This window comes from Oscarella lobularis, chromosome 7 (assembly GCF_947507565.1).
Source record: "Oscarella lobularis chromosome 7, ooOscLobu1.1, whole genome shotgun sequence".
Taxonomy (NCBI): Eukaryota; Metazoa; Porifera; class Homoscleromorpha; order Homosclerophorida; family Oscarellidae; genus Oscarella; species Oscarella lobularis.
Window position 1 is genome coordinate 764,606 of NC_089181.1, and position 27,552 is coordinate 792,157.

At 46.5% G+C, this 27,552-nt stretch overlaps 3 protein-coding genes, 1 long non-coding RNA gene and 1 pseudogene across 4 annotated transcripts; 1 reads left to right on the forward strand and 4 right to left on the reverse strand.

Annotated features, from left to right (window-relative positions):
- Nucleotides 1–1,999: 1,999 nt before the first annotated feature.
- On the forward strand, nucleotides 2,000–2,936 carry LOC136189579 (uncharacterized). The gene is made up of 2 exons (XR_010670412.1): nucleotides 2,000–2,257; nucleotides 2,311–2,936. It is a non-coding gene; the product is annotated as an uncharacterized lncRNA (long non-coding RNA).
- On the reverse strand, nucleotides 2,893–9,892 carry LOC136189578 (CD109 antigen-like; annotated as a pseudogene).
- Nucleotides 9,893–10,188: 296 nt separating this feature from the next.
- On the reverse strand, nucleotides 10,189–17,079 carry LOC136189577 (CD109 antigen-like). The gene is made up of 37 exons (XM_065977584.1): nucleotides 16,899–17,079; nucleotides 16,691–16,851; nucleotides 16,603–16,628; nucleotides 16,384–16,543; nucleotides 16,261–16,331; nucleotides 16,155–16,206; nucleotides 16,026–16,099; nucleotides 15,922–15,961; nucleotides 15,783–15,867; nucleotides 15,599–15,725; nucleotides 15,407–15,548; nucleotides 15,237–15,349; nucleotides 14,982–15,179; nucleotides 14,799–14,918; nucleotides 14,683–14,745; nucleotides 14,444–14,638; nucleotides 14,233–14,382; nucleotides 14,050–14,184; nucleotides 13,888–13,999; nucleotides 13,705–13,831; nucleotides 13,529–13,646; nucleotides 13,357–13,470; nucleotides 13,061–13,300; nucleotides 12,950–13,007; nucleotides 12,814–12,897; nucleotides 12,584–12,760; nucleotides 12,449–12,530; nucleotides 12,234–12,390; nucleotides 12,099–12,179; nucleotides 11,871–12,045; nucleotides 11,600–11,820; nucleotides 11,383–11,544; nucleotides 11,150–11,325; nucleotides 11,014–11,101; nucleotides 10,847–10,921; nucleotides 10,688–10,793; nucleotides 10,189–10,632 (listed from the first exon to the last, which is right to left on the reverse strand). The coding sequence occupies exons 1-37, from the start codon at nucleotides 16,958–16,960 to the stop codon at nucleotides 10,418–10,420; spliced, it is 4,542 nt and encodes a 1,513-aa protein (XP_065833656.1). The 5' UTR covers nucleotides 16,961–17,079; the 3' UTR covers nucleotides 10,189–10,417.
- A 294-nt stretch (nucleotides 17,080–17,373) lies between these two features.
- On the reverse strand, nucleotides 17,374–24,114 carry LOC136189575 (CD109 antigen-like). Its single transcript, XM_065977583.1, has 37 exons — nucleotides 24,017–24,114; nucleotides 23,797–23,969; nucleotides 23,722–23,747; nucleotides 23,493–23,652; nucleotides 23,370–23,440; nucleotides 23,262–23,313; nucleotides 23,134–23,207; nucleotides 23,034–23,073; nucleotides 22,896–22,980; nucleotides 22,715–22,838; nucleotides 22,525–22,663; nucleotides 22,339–22,451; nucleotides 22,088–22,282; nucleotides 21,905–22,024; nucleotides 21,788–21,850; nucleotides 21,545–21,739; nucleotides 21,334–21,483; nucleotides 21,151–21,285; nucleotides 20,989–21,100; nucleotides 20,788–20,932; nucleotides 20,615–20,732; nucleotides 20,443–20,556; nucleotides 20,159–20,386; nucleotides 20,048–20,105; nucleotides 19,912–19,995; nucleotides 19,684–19,860; nucleotides 19,550–19,631; nucleotides 19,343–19,499; nucleotides 19,208–19,288; nucleotides 18,980–19,154; nucleotides 18,709–18,929; nucleotides 18,492–18,653; nucleotides 18,259–18,434; nucleotides 18,123–18,210; nucleotides 17,947–18,021; nucleotides 17,788–17,893; nucleotides 17,374–17,732 (listed from the first exon to the last, which is right to left on the reverse strand). Exons 1-37 carry the CDS (start codon nucleotides 24,076–24,078, stop codon nucleotides 17,518–17,520), a joined length of 4,551 nt encoding a protein of 1,516 aa, XP_065833655.1. The 5' UTR covers nucleotides 24,079–24,114; the 3' UTR covers nucleotides 17,374–17,517.
- A 91-nt stretch (nucleotides 24,115–24,205) lies between these two features.
- On the reverse strand, nucleotides 24,206–27,499 carry LOC136189600 (circularly permutated Ras protein 1-like). The gene is made up of 14 exons (XM_065977609.1): nucleotides 27,308–27,499; nucleotides 27,193–27,255; nucleotides 27,021–27,143; nucleotides 26,623–26,953; nucleotides 26,320–26,563; nucleotides 26,073–26,263; nucleotides 25,928–26,018; nucleotides 25,662–25,865; nucleotides 25,410–25,599; nucleotides 25,110–25,355; nucleotides 24,934–25,050; nucleotides 24,781–24,876; nucleotides 24,633–24,724; nucleotides 24,206–24,570 (listed from the first exon to the last, which is right to left on the reverse strand). Exons 1-14 carry the CDS (start codon nucleotides 27,437–27,439, stop codon nucleotides 24,282–24,284), a joined length of 2,409 nt encoding a protein of 802 aa, XP_065833681.1. The 5' UTR covers nucleotides 27,440–27,499; the 3' UTR covers nucleotides 24,206–24,281.
- Between the last annotated feature and the right edge of the window lie 53 nt (nucleotides 27,500–27,552).

Below are 27,552 nucleotides of genomic sequence, written 5' to 3' on the forward strand. Positions count from 1 at the left end.
ACGCTAAGCAAATTGCCTCTAATTCAGATCTACGGCTCACAAAACCGAGCGTTCACCGTCTAATCATCGGCGTCCAACAGTTGTCTCTCTCGAACACGATATTCGACCCGTGCTTACTGCTTCAGATGCGGGAGCAGAAGCTAGGACGTCATCGTGGTCAAGCGGAGAACGGTTTGACGTTATTTTATTTGATGTGCTGCGAGCGTCTTGAGCCCCTTCTCAACGGCAGCGCGCCGTGCTAGCGTCCTCCCTTCGCGCGTATTCTACCGTGTAATTGAGTACTGGTGCACCACGCACGAGGCGCTGCAAATGGGCGGCCGATACACGCCAGAGAAATTCGACTGGGCAGCAGCCAAGGTAATGAAGCGGCAATGTGTCCTAGAGGAAGGCTCCCCGTTTACACTAGAGTTTCCAAATAATTTACCTTCCTTGAAAGCATTTTATGGTGCATGCAAATTGAGAGTTTCTTTTGACTAGACCTATTGCAAACTTGGTGGTCAGACATCCAGTTCCGGCACAAATCCGGCCGATATCCCACGGCGACGCAAGCTCGTTTAAGGTACCTTCCCTTCTCGTTTTCGCGTCTTTCTCCTCCTCTCTATCTCGTTTCTGGTGTTGCAGAAATCAGTGCTTCAAATCGGCGTGGATGTCCTTTCTTCTCCACGCCATCCATCGCTTTCCTCGCACGCCGCTTCACGACCGTAGTGACGTCAACGGTACGTCCGTCCAATGAACTCTTCAAGACGAAATACTATCGCGAACGCCCAGACGAGAAAAGCAAAAGCGACGACGAGAAATGACGTCAATCCGCACTTTGCGGTCGTTCTCGTCGTTGCCGTCGTCGTTGCGCTGTTCTTCTTGGGGTGTTATAGGCGATTGACCGCGCGTCAATTAAGAGCGCGAGAATCGCCGCTGGATCGAGTGCAATAGTCCGTATTCCTGCTCTCTCGGGAAAAAAAAGCAGAAGGGCTGAAGGAAGAGCGACTGTCTTTCTGTATTGCATGAAGGATGCATGTGGTGCATGTGTAGTAGGCGCATAACACGATTTGCACGCCTTTGCGCTTCTCTGACTCGCGCTAGTTAATAATTAATAGGTTACTTTAGATAGGTTCGCTTAGATAGGTTAGTTTAGGTTAGTTAGGGCACCGGCGGGGTGGTGCACCCCGCGTGCGCTGCTGCCGCCATGGAGAAAAGGGTAGGGTACAGAAATTTTATTTTAATAAAAAGAAAAAAACGAACAGTCCTCTCCCTCTTTTCGCGCGGGCAGTTTTTGTTGACGGGGTTTTTGCCCAGGACCCCGGAGCAGTTTTCTGTGACGGGGTCGTGCTCAGGACCCCGGAGCAGTTTATAGCGTCTTGTCCAGGACGCTCTCCTAAAGAAAAAAAAATGAAAAACTGAAAGAGGGAAGGAAATTACCGTACCAGCCTGGCTCTTCCGCATTCTTCGGGGTGTTGTACCCGCTGCATGTCTGTCTGCTGGCTGTATATAAAAAATCAAACGACAAGCAGACACATTTTTGTTTTAGGTGTCGTTCTCCTAGGGAGACTACTAATGAACAAAGTAGCCTCGTTAGGAGATACACGCCGTGTAAGTTGGGCAGTTTTCCTTCTCGGGGCCGCACTTCAGCAGTTGATGTAGGCCTGCCCAGGAGACGAGACAGTTTAGACGTTATTGCCTCATGGTCCAGGAGGCATACAGGCACTTTATGAGACTGCATCTATACAATTAAGATACAAATCCCCGCAGTCCGGTAGATGGACCGACCCGTCTTGCCGAGGACGTTGGGACCGCGGTCTACCCGTTGTATTAATAACTGCAACGATCCAAAGTCTAGAAAAGCGTTCGAGTATTTCAATGCGATTTTTGCGAACGCTGTGTCTAGAGTCACGGTACCGTGACTCAAGTCTCACGGCTTGGAGTCACGGTAATTTTGTAGTTAAGAGCATGTGATATCACCTCCTACGCAAGGTGGTCGCGGTAGCTCAACGGGCAGGGGGGGGGGTGCTGAGCAGGGCGCTGGGGATGCATGAACCACGGGGCACGTGACGGGTCGTGGGTTCGAATCCCGAAGCGTGATCGTTTTTTTCTTTTTTTTTCTTCTTTCTTTTTTTTCTCTGTACCTAAACGGCGATATACGATCACCCGCGACTGTGGCTTAACCGCCCGTAGCATGGTGGTTCCAGGGGGGCGAAGCCCCCCTCTGCGACCTATGCTCATTGGGGCGGTTAAGCCCGGAGCGGGGCCGCCACCGATACCAGTAAGGTTTAGGGTTAGGGTTGGGTTAGGTACATGAAAAAAACGCTTTTTAAGCTCTCTAGGTTAGGTCCATTCTCTATAGTGCGCTAAACGATTTCTTCCCCTCGGTTACCGTGCGCTACCTGTTACAGTTACGGTGAGTTACTTTACCGTGACTCTAGCCACAGCGTTTTGCGAAATTCTTTAGCGAGAAACGGGGCTCGAAATTTACGAGGAGCTGTTTCGGCCGAGAAACTCTCTCTATCACACCCGAAGCAATTGTATCAGATGAGAAACGTTCTTTGGAGCACCACTGAAGTCTCTATCCTTGGCATTTCGAAGGACACGACTGCGCACGACTTTCGAAAATCCGAAAAAGCATCTAGAACGTTTCTCGATGTATATAAACTAAATTACAAAAACGAAGGACGTCGTACCTGTGTTAGATCGTTCTCTTTCGGCTGCTTTCGGTCAAGAAGCTGAAGAGTCACGCACGCTAAAAGAGCGTGTACAAATAAATGGTAACGTGCCTCAAAGGATCACTAACGTTTGCATGTTTTCTACTTGTAACCGTTTTAATCTACTACTTGCTTCTTCTTTTAGTAATTAGGCACGTAACTTTTTCATGTGACGTTCAATAAATTTTGCTTGCGTTACTGGCACTACTGTTTAGTATATAAGGAATAAACAGAAACACCTCAGCTATATGACAATTTCAGCCGACAAATACGCAGACAATGCTTCGCTTACATGCAGATAGCACACCACATTTTTGCTAGAAAACGAGTAGCTGGGGGGGGGGGGGGGGGGGGGGAGTGCTTTGTTTTACTTATCAAGCCAAGAAGAGGGAGAAGAGAGCGCAAACACAAATACAAGACAAAATGCTGGCGAAAACAGCTCCAGCTCCGCCGGTTTGCTTGACGGGACACGGTTTCGTAGAGGTGTAGCCATCGCATCCTTTGCACTCTGACGAGTCGTGGCACTTGCACAAATCGCACACGTGCACGTCGGCCAGTCCATCAGGAACATAGAGATGAGAAACCTTTTCCAAATCTAGAAAATGAAGATAGAGAAATCGAGCTAGTGCCGGTTCAAAATCCACTCGCACAAGGTTCGTAGTAGCTGAAGACTTCGGCATTGACAGGCTGAAGCTGTCCGACGTCGTACTGACGAACGGCAGGTATTTCCAAGCACTTCATCGTCCCGGTAGAAATCTGAGGCAAAGCTACATAAAAAGCAGATTTGTTCAACTGCTATACACACCGACCTCGTCTAAGTAGAGCTCAACTCGATTATCATTCATTTCATATCGCTGAATGCCAGTCGTAGGGTTCTCAAAGAACTAGAAAGCCGAAAATGTATTACAACGGTTAATCCCATTGCAGCAAAACTTCAGACGCCCAGAAAGGCGTCTGGGGGTGCACTTACTATATAGCGCTCTTACCTCGTCCAATTTATCCGTGTCTGCCACAAAGCCAGACGGCAACGTTCCTGACACAACAACCATGCCCGACTCTTTGTCCAAATTGTATCTGCAGAAAAAGCTGAAAGAGAAGAGCGAGGCAATTTCTCTCCGTACTTTGAGCATAACTTGATAGTCAAAGTGCTACCCCCATCCGTCTCGATTACTTCGACTGTGAAGTCGTACGCCGGCTTCGTCGGCTTGTGTTCGTCTACGTGGTACGACACGGAAGCTTGCAGAAGCGCCGTTCCATTGCCTGATGCTGCCACGCTGAGAGATCCGCCAACGGGAACCTATAAAAGGCAAGATGACGATCGAGCGAGAAAAAATTTACGGTTCGTCAGTGCGCTACGTTTTCCACTTGCTGAAGAACGAGCGAATTCACATTGTTAACAGCAAACGTGTGCGCGAAAGTGGAGTCCACCAATGACTTCAATGTGACAGTCAAATCCTGTCCGCTTCCGTGCGTCAAACGAGCAAACGAGGACATTGCCTGAAGCGCAATGACAGTATCCTGAGATAAAGGACACAATCAGAGGGCACGTCCAAGGAGAAAGCGTTAGAGCTTGCCTGAGTAGATGACCAGCCTCCAAGCGAATTCCTCTGCTGGCTGAGCCATCTGGCTACAGAAAGGCCTTCCTGGATGTCTTGCAATTGCATCAGTGCGAGAAGAGCGTAGCCAGTCATCTCGATGTCGGCTGCTGGGGCGTGAGACGGATAATAAAACCACTCATTTGAGTTGTCGCCTTTGTCATCCGAATCAGCTGCGTTTGTCCAATGAGTGGCTCCGTCTGCGTCAAATATAATAACGAATCATCGTTGTCTACGCGGATTTTATTACTTTTATTTATAGCCGCCGACATGAGTTTGGTCTTAGCTTCGGAGGTCTTCGAACTGCCAGAGAAGATCAACGCATACGCTGTTATGGGAATGCTGTAGGCGTCTGTGAGCGTTGCCAGATGACGCTCTAGAAACGATCTGGCCTTCGTGATAGCCGAGTCCACAGTAATTACTGGTAGAGCTTCTGCATTCTTTGCCTCAATCAGAGAAATTAAGACAAATGCAGTCCGTGCTACATCTCCTTCCAATCCTCCCTGCAAAAGTAACAGGGATACTATAAATAACATTTTCGTAAGTGATGCTGACCAAGATGTAGCGATTGACGATCTTTCCGACTTTATTGAAGTGCCCATCGCTGACGCACGATCCACGTCAAGGACGTCGTCACTTGATTCGGATCTATGGCAATGTAGCGAGACGACAGAACGTAAAGCTTCATGACAAACGCTGTGAGCCTGCAGAAGACAGTTAACGGATGCGAGGATTTTTGAAAAATTGGACAAAATACCACAAACTGCCAATGGTATCTCCCCATGCACTATACGATCCATCAGAATTCTTATAATTCAGCTCTCTTTGATAGCCTAAACGAAAGGACGATATCGGGCGTACAGTAGCTGATTGTCTTCACGTGTACAGTACCTGTCATCATGTATTTGTCGGTTTTATGTTCCAATTCGTTGGAGAGCTTTCTGATGGCGACCAGGTATTCGCGCACATAGATATTGGGTGCAAACGAGGCGGCGTTCTGCTCGCCGCAGCCGGTCGGCAATCGAACCATTCTTTCCAGATTGTTCAGCGTCGGGCCCATAAGATCACCTAAGGCAGATCGGATTAACGGGAGAGTGGCGCTCATAGCATTTCGCCTGTACCTATGATTGTGACAGCGGCTTTGCTTGATCCGTCCACAGAGTCTGAAGGAACTGTCAGCAATAAGTTCTCTTGCAGTTGATTGGCTAATAGAAAATTATTGGAAATATAATTTCAATATGTATTGCGCCTTGCCTTACCTGAATTATCAAGGCGAATAAAAAGGTTTCTCGTATATTCGAGTTTTCTTCCTTCCGGCTAAAAGTCGAGTTTCGTCACAGTTATCTAACTAGTGAAGAAGTCTACTGACTTCTACTAATAGTTGTCTTTCGACGGCGTCCGCGGCTGATGTCGACTGCGCCGTTACTTTGATAGGAATTCGGCCTATTTTTGTTGGAATGACAGCAAAATAAACGGCGACCGAATCGTCCGCAGGAACCATAACCGAATCCAACATCGTGAATGTAGGATCGGAGGCTGCATTAAGTGCGGATTCGAGACCCGATATGCCCGACTTCGCTTCCAGCGTAATTCGAACCTAAACAGAATGATAAATTAGAAACAAAAAAATTGAAGCCGACAGAAAAACATTTAGAGCCGTTTCCAAATAATTAAAGACGACCACTTGCAAGGCCAATTGTTCGCCACGTATTACAGAGTAGGGAAGACCCAATGACACAAAGAAAGGCTTGAACGCCCTAAGCTGTATACAAAAACAACGTATAGGACAAGCAATTTTTTCGACACCAATTATATACTGATGCAGTTGAGCTTGGCACGCCCAGCCCCGTCTGTCCATTCATTGCGAAGGCACTGGCAACCCAAGACGTGATTGTGTCTGGAACGATGCTGTTAAGTGTCGCCGCGCCAGAGCCACTAACAACAAATATTGAAACCGAAGTGAATGACACTGTTTGCTGTATCTGACTCTGTCGTGGCGTTCGTCCATAACCACGTCTCGGGAAAAAACGTTCGAACGCGCTCTGGAGTGATGAGTTCTTGAGAACCACTTGGAGCAGCCGCACCTCCACCGCCACCGCCTAACTTCCTGAAATATGAAGATGACACATGCCGACGTCTACTCACAAGCAAGGCCTCCTCTCATATAATCAATAGCAACGTCGTTGTGGAACCTATAATCAGAGTCCTGGGTTCCGTCGCAGTAAATGTTTGCGTCGCTCATCGACACAAGACCAGCATTCTGAAATTACACGTTGTAACTACTGACTATAAAGTTCCATCCTTACTTCAAAGATTCTGAATGCGTCTTTACCAGAACTGTAGTACGGCCACCAAATAGAACGACGACGACGACGCCCAAACCAAATCGGTCCGTTGTACCAGTTGGGAGTAGCCGGATCATACGAATCAATTTCGTCCGTCACCTATTGAAGGTAATGGGAAAAAATGATGTGATCGGTACACTTGCATACGGATGACTGAGTGATGTCATTTCCGTCAGCAAGAAGTGTCACGCTTTGATCGATTGCGAGAAGACCCACATAGGAATCCGGAGACGCCGTAACTCGCAGGTCAACGTTATTTCCCGGTCTCGCTTCCTCTTCGCTAAAATCCAAGGTCACCTTGAAAAGAAGAAACGTACATCAGATCATTATACTGTACCTTTATTGGCGAGTGTGTTACCTTATTTTTGAATAGCCCGTCAACGGTGAGCGTCAACGAATCAACGACGACTTCGCCGTCGCCGCGGATGGCATAGACGACGAGTCGAGCTGACGGAGCCATTTCGGCTGTCACGGCAACGCTCAGCGTCGTTCTATCGGCGGGTGACACCAGATCGTACGTACTCTGACTAACAAGATTCCCACGAGCAAGAACCTGAACAAAAACGTTAATTAATTAAATAATGCAATTCGCGTACAAAACTTTGTAGTATAATTTAGACATGGAAAACGTAGCTGAAACCAAATAGTTGGCATTAGATCCCGCCTGAAAAAGAATAGAGAATGCACGTAGACTAACTGCATAATACCGGTTCTCTACCGTTGCAGATGCGCTTTTTGTCGTCAGTTGTATGTAGCTGTTGCTGGGCGACTTCATCTGACTCAGACTGTCCAGGTACGCGTACGTTGGCCGCGTCATCGATTTGCTTTGATAAGAAGCCTAAAAGAGAAGAGCCCCACTTCAATCAGTACACATATTATAAGGCGGTCACCACTGACTTACTTGCATATGAAAGTATTTTGTGTCAAGTGGAATATTAACGAGAATTTCAGCGATTCCCTGTCGCACGGCATACAACTCCGGTTTAGGGTTCGATGATCTCAATCTCCATGACGTTGAATTTCGAATAGTGATGGCGACGTTAACTTTGAGATTTTCGCTATCGGCCACTGGCGTATTGTCCGGATGCGTTGCCACAACCTTGCAGAAAAAAAGACGTGGTTTCAAGTGGCGCTTTGCCGTTGACTCAGTCTTACCCTCGCAGCAAACAAGAGACCGGGTTTGTAGGTGGACGGCGTGGATTCATGAAATTTCAACACAATCGGATTGTTATAGAAACGCGTTACGGCTTGGTCGTGCAACGTCTTGCCTGCAGCATGAAAATAATTTTTAATTAATTAATGATTAAAAGGTTGTTAAATTTTCACCTGTTGCTTCTTCTGTAACGGAAGCGTTGATGGCTAATTGGCCCCAAGAGGGAAAAGTGTTCTGCTGCTTTTCACTACTGGAACTTTCCATCAATGAAATAATATTGGCACTTGGAACGGCAAAGCTGGCTTGACCGTCAAACTAAAGAAATTTTTCCAACGAAGGGTAACTGCAAGGATTTTGTTGGAGTACATTAGGAAGGGAAACCGAATACGTAGGAAATTGAAAGTCGTCATCATTGTAGTAGTATTGATACGGTAAGTAAAAGTTGAGCACTGCAGATCCTTTGACAGGCTTTCCGTACGTGTACCTAAAGGGAGCAGGAATAACAGAAGGGCCATGAAGACATAATTTCACGTTTACGCACTCCGCTGAAAAGGATCCGGACACAATCTTTTGCGTTGCCACAATGTACGATGGAGGACTGATGGTCACTTTGAATTTAGGCAATACTAAAGAACAAATATCCACAGTTTTGAATCTTTTTTACTAAATTACTTCTTTTACCATATTTGTCCACTTCGAAATTTTGACTTTGATCAACGCACTACAGAATAAAGTACACGGTCAAATAAATAAATAAATAACAATAATAATAGCACGTAAAGACTGTACATCTCCTTTCACTTCAATTTTCCACGTGCCAACAGGAGGCTCAGTTGAAAGAGGAAAATCGCGCAGAGCGATACCTAGAGAAGAACTTTCAAAAAGCCAATGAATTATTTTAGTCGTCTATAACGTGCCGTCAGTGATTTGAACGTTCACCCAGTTAGCCATCAAATTGCCATTCGGATCCTTTTACAGAAAAGCAGAGTCACAACATCATTGATGCATATAGTTAGTTCTCACCGATATCTTGACTTCCACTTTTTCCGTAAATGGCTTTAGATCGCGATCGTAGCCAATGAGACGCATCCTCACTAGAAATAAGTATCCCCATTTGTGACCTCACGTCTCAAAATCGATCAAAAGGACCTGTTTGCCCTGGCTTGTAAATGCCCTTATCCGTCTGAACGAAAAGAGATCGGCACTTGGAATCGACCGTCACTGCCGTGCTGTTCCTGAACGTCAATCCACCTGATCCGCTCACGTTCAACATGTATGTGCCATAGATGCTCGGCAGCTGAGCAGGCATCTAAGTGCCAAGAGCAACAAGTGCTCTAAGTAATGCTATTTCCATCATTTTCCCCCCACCTGAAAATCCACCGTCGCGTCCGCATCTAAATTTAAACACCCAAAAGTGATTACAGCAGTAAGCGTGCGTGGTCGCCTTACTCGGTTGCACGTCAACTGATGAGGAAGCTAGCGTAGAATCGACGCCTTTCGGTACGCTCGTCGCGGTAAGTCTTATCTCCACCGTAACAGCGGATTTTGCTTGGAAGATGCTGACAGCAACGCGAGCCGAGAGCCCTGGGCGCACCGTTTTCGGTGCGATGATCAAGTACGAGCTGAAAAGAGTACTTTTGAGTCGGTTGGCTGGTGCGGACAGGTTTACTTCTTTGCTGCTGCAACAGTGAAAAGACCCAAAAGACAAATAAACGCACGACAGCTTGCCATGGCCTCGCAGCGGTGTAAACGGATCTATACGTAGGCTTGTGTGCACAGTGACGTCAGAGCCAACGTCACAGCTTTTTTGCTTGGGCATGACGCGCGTTAGGCTTTCAGAAAATGTCCTCTATTAGCGCGATACCACCTTTCTACCGCGGAACCACCATAAGATATGTAGAAGCATGATTTAGACGTCGTTCGGCGCCTATTTCGTGACATTTCTCCGTGATATCGGCGTGTTATATCGATGAATGGGCGGAGACTTCCGACGAAATGGGCGTTTTCGATGTGCTCTCATTCCTCACCAAAGCATCCGATTGCACCGAGACTTTACCACATTATGGTTACACGATTGATCTTCAAGACCTGGCAAGAAGAGGTTTAGTTTCGCACTTTGGGCCCTGTTTGTAGCACCACTTAGCGCACGTGTTTCAGCGCTTTTTTTCGCTGACGTCAACGTACCACGTGATGCAGGACAACAAAACCCAGAAATGACCGCCAGAACTTTTCACTTACCTACACTCTTACCTACTCTTGTACACTCTCTTGTACCTCTTGCACCTACAGTATGATCAAAAAATAATCTTTATGGCCACGTGCCTCGTAGCATCATCATCCCACCTTGCCTAAGCAAAGTGTCACCATAGCTACAACTGTTGTATCAATGGTGACACCAACGTTTATATGTTTTCTACTTTAGCCGTTTTATTTTACTTTCGTCTTCTTTTAGTAACTAGGCACGTAACCTTTTCATGTGAACACGTAGTATAAAGGAATAAACACCTCAGCTATATGACAATGTCAGCAGACAAATACGCAGACAATGCTTCGCTTACATTCAGCCTTCAGGTAGACACCCCATTTCTACTAGAAAACGAGTAGCTAGGAGGCGGCCTTTTGTTTCGCTTATCACGCCAAGAAGAGGGAGAAGAGAACACAAACACAAGACAAAATGCTGGCGAAAACAGCTCCAGCTCCGCCGGTTTGCTTGACGGGACACGGTTTCGCAGAGATGTAGCCATCGCATCCTTTGCACTCTGACGAGTCATGGCACTTGCACAAATCGCACACGTGCACGTCGGCCAGTCCATCGGGAACATAGAGATGAGAAACCTTTTCCAAATCTAGAAAATGAAGATAGAGAAATCGAGCTAGTGCCGGTCCAAAATCCACTCGCACCAGGTTCGTAGTAGCTGAAGACTTCGGCATTGACAGGCTGAAGCTGTCCGACGTCGTACTGACGAACGGCAGGTATTTCCAAGCACTTCATCGTCCCGGTAGAAATCTGAGGCAAAGCTTCATGAAAAGCAGATTTGTTCAACTGCTATACACACCGACCTCGTCTAAGTAGAGCTCAACTCGATTATCATTCATTTCATATCGCTGAATGCCAGTCGTAGGGTTCTCAAAGAACTAGAAAGCCAAAAATGTATTACAACGGTTAATCCCATTTCCAAGACGCCCAGAAAGGCGTCTGGGGGTGCTGTACACTATAGCGCTCTTACCTCGTCCAATTTATCCGTGTCTGCCACAAAGCCAGACGGCAACGTTCCTGACACAACAACCATGCCCGACTCTTTGTCCAAATTGTATCTGCAGAAAAAGCTGAAGGAGAAGAGCGGGGGAAATTTCTCTCCGTACTTTGAGCACAACTTGATAGTCAAAGTGCTACCCCCATCCGTCTCAATTACTTCGACTGTGAAGTCGTACGCCGGCTTCGTCGGCTTGTGTTCGTCTACGTGGTACGACACGGAAGCTTGCAGAAGCGCCGTTCCATTGCCTGATGCCGCCACGCTGAGAGATCCGCCAACGGGTACCTATAAAAAAGCAAGATGACGAGCGAGAAAAGCTTTAGGGGCTCGTCAGTGCAATACGTTTTCCACTTGCTGAAGAACGAGCGAATTCACATTGTTAACAGCAAACGTGTGTGCGAAGGTGGAGTCCACCAATGACTTCAATGTGACAGTCAAATCCTGTCCGCTTCCGTGCGTCAAACGAGCGAACGAGGACATTGCCTGAAGCGCAATGACAGTATCCTGAGACAAAGGACACAATCAGAGAGCAGTCCAAGAAGAAAGCGTTAGAACTTGCCTGAGTAGATGACCAGCCCCCAAGTGAATTTCTCTGCTGGCTGAGCCATCTGGCTACAGAAAGGCCTTCCTGGATATCTTGCAATTGCGTCAGTGCGAGAAGAGCGTAGCCAGTCATCTCGATGTCGGCTGCTGGGGCGTGAGACGGATAATAAAACCACTCATTTGAGTTGTCGCCTTTGTCATCCGAATCAGCTGCGTTTGTCCAATGAGTGGCTCCGTCTGCGTGAAAAAAAATAACGAATCATCGTTGTCTACGCGGATTTTATTACTTTTATTTATAGCCGCCGACATGAGTTTGGTCTTTGCTTCGGAGGCCTTCGAACTGCCAGAGAAGATCAACGCATACGCTGTTATGGGAATGCTGTAGGCGTCTGTGAGCGTTGCTAGATGACGCTCTAGAAACGATCTGGCCTTCGTGATAGCCGAGTCCACAGTAACTGGTGTCTAAATATAAATTAATAACTGTTATGAACTGTGAACATAATCTTTGCTCTTACTGGTAGAGCTTCTGCATTCTTTGCCTCGATCAGAGAAATTAAGACAAATGCAGTCCGTGCTACATCTCCTTCCAATCCTCCCTGCAAAGTAAAAACAGAGATACTATAAATAACACTCTCGTAAGTGATGCTGACCAAGATGTAGCGATCGACGATCTTTCCGACTTTATCAAAGTGCCCATCGCCGCTCTGCTGACGCACGATCCACGTCAAGGATGTTGTCTCTTGATTCGGATCTATGGCAATGTAGCGAGACGACTGAGCGTAGAGCTTTATGACAAACGCTGTGAGCCTGCAGAAGAATAACTTGTTAACAGATGCGAGGATTTCTGAAAAATTAGACAAAATACCACAAACTGCCAATGGTATCTCGTTCTCCCCATGCACTGTACGATCCATCAGAATGCTTATAATTCAGCTCTCTTTGATAGCCTAAACGGAACGACGATATCAGGCGTGCAGTAGCTGATTGTCTTCGCGTGTACCTGTCATCATGTATTTGTCGGTTTTATGTTCCAATTCGTTGGAGAGCTTTCTGATGGCGACCAAGTATTCGCGTACGTAGATATTGGGTGCAAACGAGGCGGCGTTCTGCTCGCCGCAGCCGGTCGGCAATCGAACCATTCTTTCCAAATTGTTCAGTGTCGGGCCCATAAGATCACCTAAGGCAGACCGGATTAACGGGAGAGTAGTGCTTGTAGAATTTCGTCTGTACCTATGATTGTGACAGCGGCTTTGCTTGATCCGTCCACAGAGTCTGGAGGAACGACAAGCAATAAGTTCTCTTGCAGTTGATTGGCTATTGGAAACATTATTGGAAATTTCAATACGTATAATACGTCTTGCATTACCTGAATTATCAAGGCGAATAAAAAGGTTTCTCGTATACTCGAGTTTTCTTCCTTCCGGCTAAAAGACGAGTTTCGTCGCATCTCTCTAATTAGCGAAATAAGTCTACTGACTTCTACTAATAGTTGTCTTTCGACGGCGTCTGCGGCTGATGTCGACTGCGCCGTTACTTTGATAGGAATTCGGCCTATTTTCGTTGGAATGACAGCAAAGTAAACGGCGACCGAATCGTCCGCAGGAACCATGACCGAATCCGACATCGTGAATGTAGGATCAGAGGCTGCATTAAGCGCGGATTCCAGGTCATCAAATACTCCCGATATGCCCGACTTCGCTTCGAGCGTAATTCGAACCTAAAAGGTGTGTAAATTAGGAAGGATCGAAACGCCAAAAATGGAAACAGACAGACATTTAGAGCCGTTTCCAAATAATTAAAGACGACCACTTGCAAGGCCAATTGTTCGCCACGTATTACAGAGTAGGGAAGACCCAATGACACAAAGAAAGGCTTGAACGCCCTAAGCTGTATACAAAAACAACGTATAAGACAAGCAATTCTTTTTTCGACATCAATTATATACCGAGGCAGTTGAGCTTGGCACGCCGAGCCCCGTCTGTCCATTGATCGCGAAGGCACTGGCAACCCAAGACGTGATTGTGTCTGGAACGATGCTGTTCAGTGTCGCCGCGCCAGAGCCACTAATAAAAAAAGGTTATTGAAACCGAAGCGCGGATGACACAGTTCGCTGTATCTGACTCTGTCGTGGCGTTCGTCCATAACCACGTCTCGGGAAAAAACGTTCGTACGCGCTCTGGAGTGATGAGTTCTTGAGAACCACTTGGAGGAGCCGCACCTCCACCGCCACCGCCAAATGGGGCTGCAACTAACGATGACAACGATAATCACTACTAAACATGCTGACGTCCACGTTCTACTTACAAGCAAGGTCTCCACCATCAAAATATTCAACACCACCGCGGAAAAAATAATCATAGTCCTGGGTTCCGTCCCAGTAAATATTTGCGTCACTCATCGACACAAGACCAGCATTCTGAAATTCCACGTTGTAACTACTGACTTTATATAAAGTGCTGTCCCTACTTTAAAGATTCTGAATGCGTCTTGACCAGAGCTGTAGTACGGCCAGCAAATAGAACGACGTCGACGCCCAAACCAAATTGGTCCATTGCACCAGTTGGGAGTAGCCGGATCATACGTGTTAATTTCGTCCGTCACCTATCGAAGGTAGATTGGAAAAATGATGCTATCGGTACATTTGCATACGGATGACTGAGTGATGTCATTTCCGTCAGCAAGAAGTGTCACGCTCTGATCGATTGCGAGAAGACCCACATAGGATTGCGGAGACGCCGTAACTCGCAGGTCAACGTTATTTCCTGTACCCGCTTCCTCTTCGCTAAAATCCAAGGTCACCTTGAAAAGAAGAAACGTACATCACATCATTATACTGTACCTTTATTGGCGAGTGTGTTACCTTATTTTTGAATAGCCCGTCAACGGTGAGCGTCAACGAATCAACGACGACTTCGCCGTCGCCGCGGATGGCATAGACGACGAGTCGAGCTGACGGAGCCATTTCGGCTGTCACGGCAACGCTCAGCGTCGTTCTATCGGCGGGTGACACCAGATCGTACGTACTCTGACTAACAAGATTCCCACGAGCAAGAACCTGAAAAAACGTTAATATTAAATAATGCAATTCGCGTACAAAACCTTGTAGTATAATTTAGACATGGGAAACGTAGCTGAAACCAAATAGTTGGCATTAGATTCCGCCTGAAAAGAATAAAGAATGCACGTAGACTAACTGCATAATACCGGTTTTCTACCGTTGCAGATGCGCTTCTTGTCGTCAGTTGTATGTAGCTGTTGCTTGGCGACTTCATCTGACTCAGACTGTTCATGTACGCGTACGTTGGCCACGCCATCGATTTGCTTTGATAAGAAGCCTAAGAGAGAAGAGCCCCACTTCAATCAGTACACATATTATAGGGCGGTCACCACTGACTTACTTGCATATGAAAGTATTTGGTGTCAAGTGGAATATTAACAAGAATTTCAGCAATTCCCTGTCGGACGGCATATAACTCCGGTTTGGGGTTCGATGATCTGAATCTCCATGACGTCGAATTTCGAATAGTGATGGTGACGTTAACTTTGAGATTTTCGCTATCGGCCACTGGCGTATTGTCCGGATGCGTTGCCACAACCTTGCAGGAAAAAAAGACGTGGTTTCAAGTGGCGCTTTGCCGTTGACTCCATCTTACCCTCGCAGCAAACAAGAGACCGGGTTTGTAGGTGGACGGCGTGGATTCATGAAATTTCAATACGATCGGATTGTTATAGAAACTCGCTACGGCTTGATCGTGCAACGTCTTGCCTGATGCATTAAAATAATTTTAATTAAATAATGATTAAAAGGTTGTTAAACTTTCACCTGTTGCTTCTTCTGTGACGGACGCGTTGATGGCTAATTGGCCCGAAGAGGGAAAAGTGTTCTGCTGCTTTTCACTACTGGAACTTTCCATCAATGAAATAATATTGGCACTTGGAACAGCAAAGCTGGCTTGACCGTCAAACTAAAGAAATTTTCCAACGAAGGTTAACTGCAAGGATTTTGTTGGAGTACATTAGGAAGGGAAACCGAATACGTAGGAAATTGAAAGTCGTCATCCTTGTACATATTCGAGTAGTATTGATTCGGTAAGTAAAAGTTGAGCACTGCAGATCCTTTGACAGGCTTTCCGTACGTGTACCTAAAAGGAGCAGGAATAACAGAAGGGCCATGAAGACATAATTTCACGTTTACGCACTCCGCTGAAACGGATCCAGACACAATTTTTTGCGTTGCAACAATGTACGATGGAGGACTGATGGTCACTTTGAATTTAGGCAATACTAAAGAACAAATATCCACATTTTGAATCTTTTTTACGAAATTACTTCTTTTACCATATTTGTCCACTTCGAAATTTTGACTTTGATCAACGCACTACAGAATAAAGTACACGGTTAAATAAATAAATAACAATAATAATGGCGCGTAAAGACCGTACATCTCCTTTCACTTCAATTTTCCACGTGCCAACAGGAGGCTCAGTTGAAAGAGGAAAATCGCGCAGAGCGATACCTAGAGAAGAACTTTCAAAAAAGCCAATGAATTATTTTAGTCGTCTATAACGTGCCGTCAGTGATTTGGACGTTCACCCAGTTAGCCATCAAATTGCCATTCGGATCCTTTTACAGAAAAGCAGAGTCACAACATCATTGATGCATATAGTTAGTTCTCACCGATATCTTGACTTCCACTTTTTCCGTAAATGGCTTTAGATCGCGATCGTAGCCAATGAGACGCATCCTCACTAGAAATAAGTATCCCCATTTGTGACCTCACGTCTCATCGATCAAAAGGACCTGTTTGGCCTGGCTTGTAAATGCCCTTATCCGTCTGAACGAAAAGAGATCGGCACTTGGAATCGACGGTCACTGCCGTGCTGTTGCTGAACGTCAATCCACCCGATCCGCTCACTTTCAACATGTACGTGCCGTAGCTGCCCGGCAGCTGAGCAGGCATCTAAGTGCCAAGAGCAACAAGTGTTCTAAGTAATGCTATTTCCATCGTTTTCTCCCCACCTGAAAATCCACCGTCGCGTCCGCATCTAAATACAAACACCCCAAAAGTGATTACAGCAGTAATCGAAGGCGTGCGTGGTCGCCTTACTCGGTTGCACGTCAACTGATGTCGAAGCTAGCGTAGAATCGACGCTCGTCGCGGTAAGTCTTATCTCCACCGTAACAGCGGATTTTGCTTGGAAGATGCTGACAGCGACGCGAGCCGAGAGCCCTGGGCGCACCGTTTTCGGTGCGATGATCAAGTACGAGCTAAAAAGAGTACTTTTGAGTCGGTTGGCTGGTGCGGACAGGTTTACTTCTTTGCTGCTGCAACAGTGAAAAGACCCAAAAGACAAATAAACGCACGACCGCTTGCCATGGCCTCGCAGCGGCTTGTGCCAGGAACGGATCTATCGATCTGACGTCAACGTACCACGTGATGCCAAAAACCAGAAATGACCGCCAGAACTCTTTACTTACCTACACGGTACCTACACTACCTACACTCTTACCTACTCTCTTGTACACTCTCTTGTACCTCTTGTACCTATGATCAAAAAATAATCTTTACGGTCACGTGCCTCGTAGCATCAAAGGTCATTATTATTAATCCCACCATAGATATCACAGTACATCCTTGCCTAAACAAGGTGTCACTAACGTTTATATGTTTTCTACTTTTAGCCGTTTGCATTTTACTTCCTTCTTCTTTTAGTAACTAGGCACGTAACCTTTTCATGTGAAGTTCACTAATTAATTTTGCTTGCGTTACTGGCACTACTGTTTAGTATGTAAGGAATAAACAGAAACACTTCAGCTATATGACAATGTCAGCAGACAAATACGCAGACAATGCTTCGCTTACATTCAGGTAGCTAGCACACCACATTTTTGCTAGAAAACGAGTAGCTAGGAGGCGGCCCTTTGTTTTGCTTATCAAGCCAAGAAGAGGGAGAAGAGAACGCAAACACAAGACAAAATGCTGGCGAAAACAGCTCCAGCTCCGCCGGTTTGCTTGACGGGACACGGTTTCGTAGAGGTGTAGCCATCGCATCCTTTGCACTCTGACGAGTCGTGGCACTTGCACAAATCGCACACGTGCACGTCGGCCAGTCCATCGGGAACATAGAGATGAGAAACCTTTTCCAAATCTAGAAAATGAAGATAGGTACATCGATTTAGTTTCGGCACAAAATCCACTCGCACCAGGTTCGTAGTAGCTGAAGACTTCAGCATTGACAGGCTGAAGCTGCCCGACGTCGTACTGACGAACGGCAGGTATTTCCAAGCACTTCATCGTCCCCGTAGAAATCTGAGGCAAAACTTCATAAAAACCAGATTTGTTCAACTGCTATACACACCGACCTCGTCTAAGTAGAGCTCAACTCGATTATCATTCGTTTCATATCGCTGAATGCCAGTCGTAGGGTTCTCAAAGAACTAGAAAGCCGAAAACGTATTACCACGGTTAATCCCATTGCCAGCAAAACGCCCAGAGAGGCGTCTGGGGGTGGGGTGGGGGGTGGGCAAAGCGCTCTTACCTCGTCCAATTTATCCGTGTCTGCCACAAAGCCAGACGGCAACGTTCCTGACACAACAACCATGCCCGACTCTTTGTCCAAATTGTATCTGCAGAAAAAGCTGAAGGAGAAGAGCGGGGGAAATTTCTCTCCATACTTTGAGCACAACTTGATAGTCAAAGTGCTACCCCCATCCGTCTCAATTACTTCGACTGTGAAGTCGTACGCCGGCTTGGTTGGCTTGTGTTCATCTACGTGGTACGACACGGAAGCTTGCAGAAGCGCCGTTCCATTGCCTGATGCTGCCACGCTGAGAGATCCGCCAACGGGAACCTATAAAAAAGCAAGATGACGAGCGAGAAAAGCTTTAGAGGCTCGTCAGTGCAATACGTTTTCCACTTGCTGAAGAACGAGCGAATTCACATTGTTAACAGCAAACGTGTGCGCGAAGGTGGAGTCCGCCGATGACTTCAATCTGACAGTCAAATCCTGTCCGCTTCCGTGCGTCAAACGAGCAAACGAGGACATTGCCTGAAGCGCAATGACAGTATCCTGAGACAAAGGACACAATCAGAGAGCAGTCCAAGAAAAAAGCGTTAGAACTTGCCTGAGTAGATGACCAGCCTCCAAGCGAATTCCTCTGCTGGCTGAGCCATCTGGCTACAGAAAGGCCACTTTGGATGTCTTGCAATTGCGTCAGTGCGAGAAGAGCGTAGCCAGTCATCTCGATGTCGGCTGCTGGGGCGTGAGACGGATAATAAAACCACTCATTTGAGTTGTCGCCTTTGTCATCCGAATCAGCTACGTTTGTCCAATGAGTGGCTCCGTCTGCGTCAAATAAAATAACGATCCATCGTTGTCTACACGGATTTTATTACTTTTATTTATAGCCGCCGACATGAGTTTGGTCTTTGCTGCAGAGGCCTTCGAACTGCCAGAGAAGATCAACGCATACGCTGTTATGGGAATGCTGTAGGCGTCTGTGAGCGTTGCTAGATGACGCTCTAGAAACGATCTGGCCTTCCTGATAGCCGAGTCCACAGTAACTGGTGTCTAAATATAAATTAATAACTGTTATGAACTGTGAACATAATCTTTGCTCTTACTGGTAGAGCTTCTGCATTCTTTGCCTCGATCAGAGAAATTAAGACAAATGCAGTCCGTGCTACATCTCCTTCCAATCCTCCCTGCAAAGTAAAAACAGAGATACTATAAATAACATTTTCGTAAGTGATGCTGACCAAGATGTAGCGATCGACGATCTTTCCGACTTTATTGAAGTGCCCATCGCTGCTCTGCTGACGCACGATCCACGTCAAGGACGTCGTCACTTGATTCGGATCTATGGCAATGTAGCGAGACGACTGAGCGTAAAGCTTCATGACAAACGCTGTGAGCCTGCAGAAGAAGTTAGCGGATGTGAGGATTTGAAAAATTGGATATAATACCACAAACTGCCAATGGTATCTCGTTCTCCCCATGCACTATACGATCCATCAGAATGCTTATAATTCAGCTCTCTTTGATAGCCTAAACGAAACGACGATATTAGGCGTACATTAGCTAATTGTCTTCGGTGTACCTGTCATCATGTATTTGTCGGTTTTATGTTCCAATTCGTTGGAGAGCTTTCTGATGGCGACCAAGTATTCGCGTACGTAGATATTGGGTGCAAACGAGGCGGCGTTCTGCTCGCCGCAGCCGGTCGGCAATCGAACCATTCTTTCCAGATTGTTCAGTGTCGGGCCCATAAGATCGCCTAACCAGACCGGATTAAGGGAGAGTGGCGCTCGTAGAATTTCGCCTGTACCTATGATTGTGACAGCGGCTTTGCTTGATCCGTCCACAGAGTCTGGAGGAACGACAAGCAATAAGTTCTCTTGCAGTTGATTGGCTATTGGAAACATTATTGGAAATTTCAATACGTATAATACGTCTTGCATTACCAGAATTATCAAGGCGAATAAAAAGGTTTCTCGTATATTCGAGTTTTCTTCCTTCCGGCTAAAAGACGAGTTTCGTCGCATCTCTCTAATTAGCGAAGTAAGTCTACTGACTTCTACTAATAGTTGTCTTTCGACGGCGTCCGCGGCTGATGTCGACTGCGCCGTTACTTTGATAGGAATTCGGCCTATTTTCGTTGGAATGACAGCAAAGTAAACGGCGACCGAATCGTCCGCAGGAACCATGACCGAATCCGACATCGTGAATGTAGGATCAGAGGCTGCATTAAGTGCGGATTCGAGACCCGATATGCCCGACTTCGCTTCTAGCGTAATTTGAACCTAAAAGGTGTGTAAATTAGGAAGGATCGAAACGCCAAAAATTGAAACAGACAGACATTTAGAGCCATTTCCAAATAATTAAAGACGACCACTTGCAAGGCCAATTGTTCGCCACGTATTACAGAGTAGGGAAGACCCAATGACACAAAGAAAGGCTTGAACGCCCTAAGCTGTATACAAAAACAACGTATAAGATAAGCAATTCTTTTTTCGACATCAATTATATACCGAGGCAGTTGAGCTTGGTACGCCGAGCCCCGTCTGTCCATTGATCGCGAAGGCACTGGCAACCCAAGACGTGATCGTGTCTGGAACGATGTTGTTCAGTGTCGCCGCGCCAGAGCCACTAATAAAAAGTTATTGAAACCGAAGCGCGGATGACACAGTTCGCTGTATCTGACTCTGTCGTGGCGTTCGTCCATAACCACGTCTCGGGAAAAAACGTTCGTACGCGCTCTGGAGTGATGAGTTCTTGAGAACCACTTGGAGCAGCCGCACCTCCACCGTCTAACTTACTGGCTACCTCAGGAGCTGCAGGGGCTGCAACTAACGATGACAACGATAATCACTACTAAACATGCTGACGTCCACGTTCTACTTACAAGCAAGGTCTCCACCATCAAAATATTCAACACCACCGCGGAAAAAATAATCATAGTCCTGGGTTCCGTCCCAGTAAATGTTTGCGTCGCTCATCGACACGAGACCAGCATTCTGAAATTACACGTTGTAACTACTGACTTTATATAAAGTGCTGTCCCTACTTTAAAGATTCTGAATGCGTCTTGACCAGAGCTGTAGTATGGCCACCAAATAGAACGACGTCGACGGCGAAACCAAATCGGGCCGTTGTACCAGTTGGGAGTAGCCGGATCATACGAATCAATTTCGTCCGTCACCTATTGAAGGTAATGGGAAAAAATGATGTGATCGGTACACTTGCATACGGATGACTGAGTGATGTCATTTCCGTCAGCAAGAAGTGTCACGCTTTGATCGATTGCGAGAAGACCCACATAGGAATCCGGAGACGCCGTAACTCGCAGGTCAACGTTATTTCCCGGTCTCGCTTCCTCTTCGCTAAAATCCAAGGTCACCTTGAAAAGAAGAAGCGTACATCAGATCATTATACTGTACCTCTATTGGCGAGTGTGTTACCTTATTTTTGAATAGCCCGTCAACGGTGAGCGTCAACGAATCAACGACGACTTCGCCGTCGCCGCGGATGGCATAGACGACAAGTCGAGCTGACGGAGCCATTTCGGCTGTCACGGCAACGCTCAGCGTCGTTCTATTGGCGGGCGACACCAGATCGTACGTACTCTGACTAACAAGATTCCCACGAGCAAGAACCTGAACAAAAACGTTAATTAATTAAATAATGAAATTCGCAGAAAAAACCTTGTAGTATAATTTAGACATGGGAAACGTAGCTGAAACCAAATAGTTGGCATTAGATCCCGCCTGAAACAGAAGAGAGAATGCACGTCGATTAACTGCATAATACCGGTTTTCTACCGTTGCAGATGCGCTTTTTGTCGTCAGTTGTATGTAGCTGTCGCTTGGCGACTTCATCTGACTCAGACTGTTCATGTACGCGTACGTTGGCCACGCCATCGATTTGCTCTGGTAAGAAGCCTAAGAGAAAAGAGCCCCACTTCAATCAGCACCTAGAATATAAGGCGGTCACCACTGACTTACTTGCATATGAAAGTATTTTGTGCCAAGTGGAATATTAACGAGAATTTCAGCGATTCCCTGTTGGACGGCATACAACACCGGTTTAGGAGAGTCCAATAATCTGAATGACGTCGAATTTCGAATAGTGATGGTGACGTTAACTTTGAGATTTTCGCTATCGGCCACTGGCGTATTGTCCGGATGCGTCGCCACAACCTTGCAGAAAAAAAGTCGTGGTTTCAAGTGGTGCTTTGCCGTTGACTCCGTCTTACCCTCGCAGCAAACAAGAGACCGGGTTTGTAGGTGGACGGCGTGGATTCATGAAATTTCAACACAATCGGATTGTCATAGAAACTCGCTACGGCTTGATCGTGCAACGTCTTGCCTGCAGCATGAAAATAATATTAATTAATTAATTAATTAACTAACTAATGATTAAAAAGTTGTTAAACTTTCACCTGTCGTTTCTTCGGTGACGGACGCGTTGATGGCCAATTGGCCCCAAGAGGGAAAAGTGTTCTGGTTGTTACCACTGGAACTTTCCATCAATGAAATAATATTGGCACTTGGAATGGCAAAGCTGGCTTGACCGTCAAACTAAAGAAATTTTTCCAACAAAAGGTAACTGCAAGAATTTTGTTGGAGTACCTTAGGAAGGGAAACCGAATACGTAGGAAATTGAAAGTCGTCATCGCGCATATTCGAGTAGTATTGATTCGGTAAGTAAAAGTTGAGCACTGCAGATCCTTTGACAGGCTTTCCGTACGTGTATCTAAAAGAAACAAGAATAACAAAATAGCGACGAAAAAAGTAGTTCGCGTTTACGCACTCCGCTGAAACGGATCCAGATACAATTTTTTGCGTTGCAACAATGTACGATGGAGGACTGATTGTCACTTTGAATTTAGGCAATACTAAAAACAAATATCCCCATTTTGAATCCTTTTTACGAAATTTCTTCTTTTACCATATTTGTCCACTTCAAAATTTTGACTTTGATCGACGCACTACAGAATAAAGTACGCAGTTAAATAAATAACAATAATAATGGAACGCAAAGACCGTACATCTCCTTTCACTTCAATTTTCCACGTACCAACAGGAGGCTCAGTAGCAAGAGGAAAATCGCGCAGAGCAATTCCTAGAGAAGAACTTTCAAAAAGCCAATGAATTATTTTAGTCGTCTATAACGTGCCGTCAGTGATTTGAACGTTCACCCAGTTAGCCATCAAATTGCCATCCGGATCCTTTACCGAAAAGCAGAGTCAAGATATCATTGATGCATATAGTTGTTAGTTCTCACCGATATCTTGACTTCCACTTTTTCCGTAAATGGCTTTAGATCGCGATCGTAGCCAATGAGACGCATCCTCACTAGAAATAAGCATCCCAATTTGTGACCTCCCGTCTTATCGATCAGAAGGACCTGTTTGGCCTGGCTTGTAGATGCCCTTATCCGTCTGAACGAAAAGAGATCGGCACTTGGAATCGACCGTCACTGCCGTGCTGTTGCTGAACGTCAATCCACCCGATCCGCTCACGTTCAACATATACGTGCCATAGATGCTCGGCAGCTGAGCAGGCATCTAAGTGCCAAGAGAGCAACAACTTACAAGTGCTCTAAGTAATGCTATTTCCATCGTTTTCCCCCCCACCTGAAAATCCACCGTCGCGTCCGCATCTAAATATAAACAGATTGTACAAGGTGGTCGAAGGCGTGGTCGCCTTACTCGGTTGAACGTCAACCGATGTCGAAGCTAGCGTAGAATCGACGTCTTTCGGTATGCTGGTCGCGGTAAGTTTGATCTCCACCGTAACAGCGGATTTTGCTTGGAAGATGCTGACCGCGACGCGTGCCGAGAGTCCCGGGCGCACCGTTTTCGGCGCTATGATCAAGTACGAGCTGAAAAGAGTACTGTTGAGTCGGTTGGCTGGTGCAGACAGGTTTACTTCTTTGCTGCGGCGACAGTGAAAAGGCCTACAAGACAAATAAACGCGCGACCGCTTGCCATGGCCTCGTAGAGACTTGTGTGCCAGGAACGGATCTGACGTCATTGACGTAGACCACGTGATGCATGACAACAAACCAGAGCCGACCGCCAAAGCTTATTTATAGGGCTCCGAACAAGTGGCGAGGGGCGCGAGTGAAAAGATACTTATTGACTATGACTACAAAGATTTCTGGAAAGGAAGCGAAAAAAGCATCGTCTCAGACTCAGTCAAACTTATAGCTATAGTAGTGCGCGTTGAGAGCTGCTTCACCTTTTCGTTTGTGAACGACTTCTTTCTTGGCACTACCAGCGAGAAATTCGTTCAGATGAGACGCCTTTTTGCGGTGAAACACTTTCGCCGCCGCATCGCATAAGCCGGTTCCTTTCGAGCTTTGCTTTTCGCAATCGTGCAAGTGAACAGCCAAATCGTCGTTTTCAACTGCAAATATGTACATTTCTTCCTGCTGCTGATCAGTCAAAGCACTTCTTTCCAACAAGCGCATCACAGAGTGCCTACGAAGAAAAAAGGCGAAGCGCTAGCGAAGAGAGACGTGAAACAATGGCGCTTTGCCTACAGATTTGTCTCTGCTTCCTTGAAATGACCATTCTGTCCCAACGCTGCGGATTTCTGAACAGCTGCGAGTCCTGTCACCGCCACGTTAATACCCTAAAAAGCGAATGTGTGCAAATCCCATTTAGAATACCCCCTCCTCAACTGCTCACCTTCTCCATTTGCACTCTACTGTGAGTGACCTTTTGCTGTCGACTGACGACGCGAAGCCACTTCTGTCCAGAGAGAGACGTATAACGGATTTGAACCTAAACAAAGAATAACCAACCTGGCTTTTAAATCACAAAGACTAAGAAAAACGTTACCTGGAACGGTAGCGAAGAAAGTCCGTGACGGGCGCAGTGAGGCCGAACGTGATAGCCAAACGTCAAGTCCGATTCGCGAGTCACATTGCCAATCTCCTTGACAACTCGACTCAAGCCCTTTTAGAGAGAAGGAAAAAAGTTGAAATAACGATAATTTCCGCGCGATTCCGACTCGCCTGCGGAGACGTTTGCCTATCCAGTTCCAAGGCGGGATGTGCAATGAGACTCACTTGAACGTCCGAAGCAATGACGGGATTCTGCGATATGAGTCGCATTTGTCGAACGAGTTCGAGCGGGTGCAAGACGTTGACCGTGCCGCCCGTCAAAGCGGCGCACTGGCTGACGTGAGCCAGCGAACACTCTTCCCCTTCGATTGCAATAATCGATATAGTCGTCTCGTTGCCCTTGGCAATATTTCCAATCTTGAAATAAAGTAAAATTCCAAATGAAGACTATTTTCATTCGAATGCTCTCACCTTCTGATAAAAGTCAGAGTCGGGGCTAGGAGTGTCTAGTGCGCCTAGGGCAACGTTGGGCAGACCGTCGGTGCAAAGAATAATCTCGGACTGGCGTTTGTCTCCTACGAGACCGACGCACACTGCCAACGCAGGACCCAAAGCCGTCGCTCCTCCCTCTTCTAAATTTGTGATCTGTCTGCTTAATCTCCTAGGGAAGAGAAAAGTCGTCAATTCTTATTATAGAAATTTTCTTTTTTGTTTTTTGTTTACTCGAACGAGTCGTTGAGTGAATGGAAAGTCGACTGAGTCGCCAAGCTTTTTCCCTCTTGCACGAGACCGTCGTAACTCCATAATTTGTCGCCGCATATTGTAGTGGGAACTTGGCTGCCGTCGCCAATGACAACCACTTCGTTATTGAACGTCACTAGAGCAACTGCCTTGCCAGGATTCTGTAATTTCACGCGTTCAATGTGTCTAGAGGAAGAGGAGACTATTAGTAAAGTCTAACATATACAACAACGGAAAACGTATTCTACCTTTTAACTGCCTCTTGAACACACTCCAGACGAGAGATGTACATTTCGTTCTTACTCTTTCTGGCACCCTTTCGAAGTGCCTTCCACTCGGCTACGAAGAAACTACGTTCCGTCACTGCACATGCGGCACCGCTATCTCTATCACCTTGGAGAGCTGGTACTTGGGTTGTGATACACATCGATCCGCTGATGTCAATGCAAAAAACGATCATTCCACTGTCCGTATCTTCAGTTTCGAGTGCGGGCGCCGGCTCGAGCATGTAGTCGGCCGTGAATCCGGCGGGAATCTCGTCCGGTGAAACATCCACGTCAGAATTCACGTGACCGCAAAACTCGCTAAAGAGAAACAGTGCTATTACGCACCAATTTGAATTTCAAACAAGTCATCGCACCATTTCCATGCGTTTGAAGCTATTTTAGATATGGACGACAAGACGACGTTGCAGCCGCGACAAAACGTCGGATCGCCAGTCGCCAACTGAGAATTTTCATCAAGCTTTCCCAACTCGACTGCAACGAAGTTGCAATTGGCCTTCGGCAAACGCACGACTTTTCCTTTCTTCTCGTCTTTGGTCTTCGAGCGAGAACGACGAAAGCAATCAAGAAAACCGCCCTTTGATTTTTTGTTACAAGTCACTAGAGAGAAGAAGAAGAAGAGATCAATTCTGAATCGAGCCATTCGTTTTTCAACGCACTTTGATTCTCCTTCGGAATTCCCTTGATGACGCACTGCTTGCGATAGGAATCCTCGATCGTCGGATCGTACTCGTCGACGAAATGATTCTGCACGAACTGTATGGAGATGGCCGACTTTCCGACGCCACCCGATCCCATGACGACCATCTTGTACTCTTTCGAATAGCGCGGCGTTCGCCTGATCAGCGCGTGAACAGCCGCGTCGACGTTGTGACGCGTTCGCGCCGACGTCTCGAAAAACGGGCAAGCCATTCGCTTGGCAAGAAGAAGACCCTCGGCCTTGGTCACGACTCTTTCGTCGTCCAAATCGCATTTATTGCCACACAGCACCTAAATATTAATATTAATTAGGTCACAAAATCTGACGTCATAAAATTATATTTATTAATTGATTAACCGTGGGCACGTCGTCGGCGTCTTTGACTCTTCTTATCCATTCGAACATAGTCGACGCCTCGTCGAACGAACTTCGATCTGTGATCGCGTAAACGACGAGAAAGCATTGGCCCGTTCGCATGTACTAGAACGCGCCATTTCGCTCAAATAAATGGATCACTAGTGTCGCGAACCTGATCTCGCATTGCCGAATATTCCTCCTGGCCCGCTGTGTCCAAGATGTCCAAGAGACACGTCTAGAATATTGCCATTGGGAGTCTACTTTCTTTTTCGGGGTTTTCGACTTGCCTCTCCGTCGTCTGCTATCGCGCTCGTCTCCTTTGCCGTCGATAGGAGGCCTTTGCTCGTCGCATTTTGTTCGTCGACTTCGTCGAAGTCTTCTTTCGTCGATACGAGTGCGTAATCGCTTCCGAAATGCATGACAAGCTGATTCTGAGTTCGTCTCGACGATGCTTGCCGCTTTTGTAGCCCTCTGCCATGGCGAGCGACCGGTTTTATATGCGAGACCGATTTAGTGTCTGGCGCTGATTGGC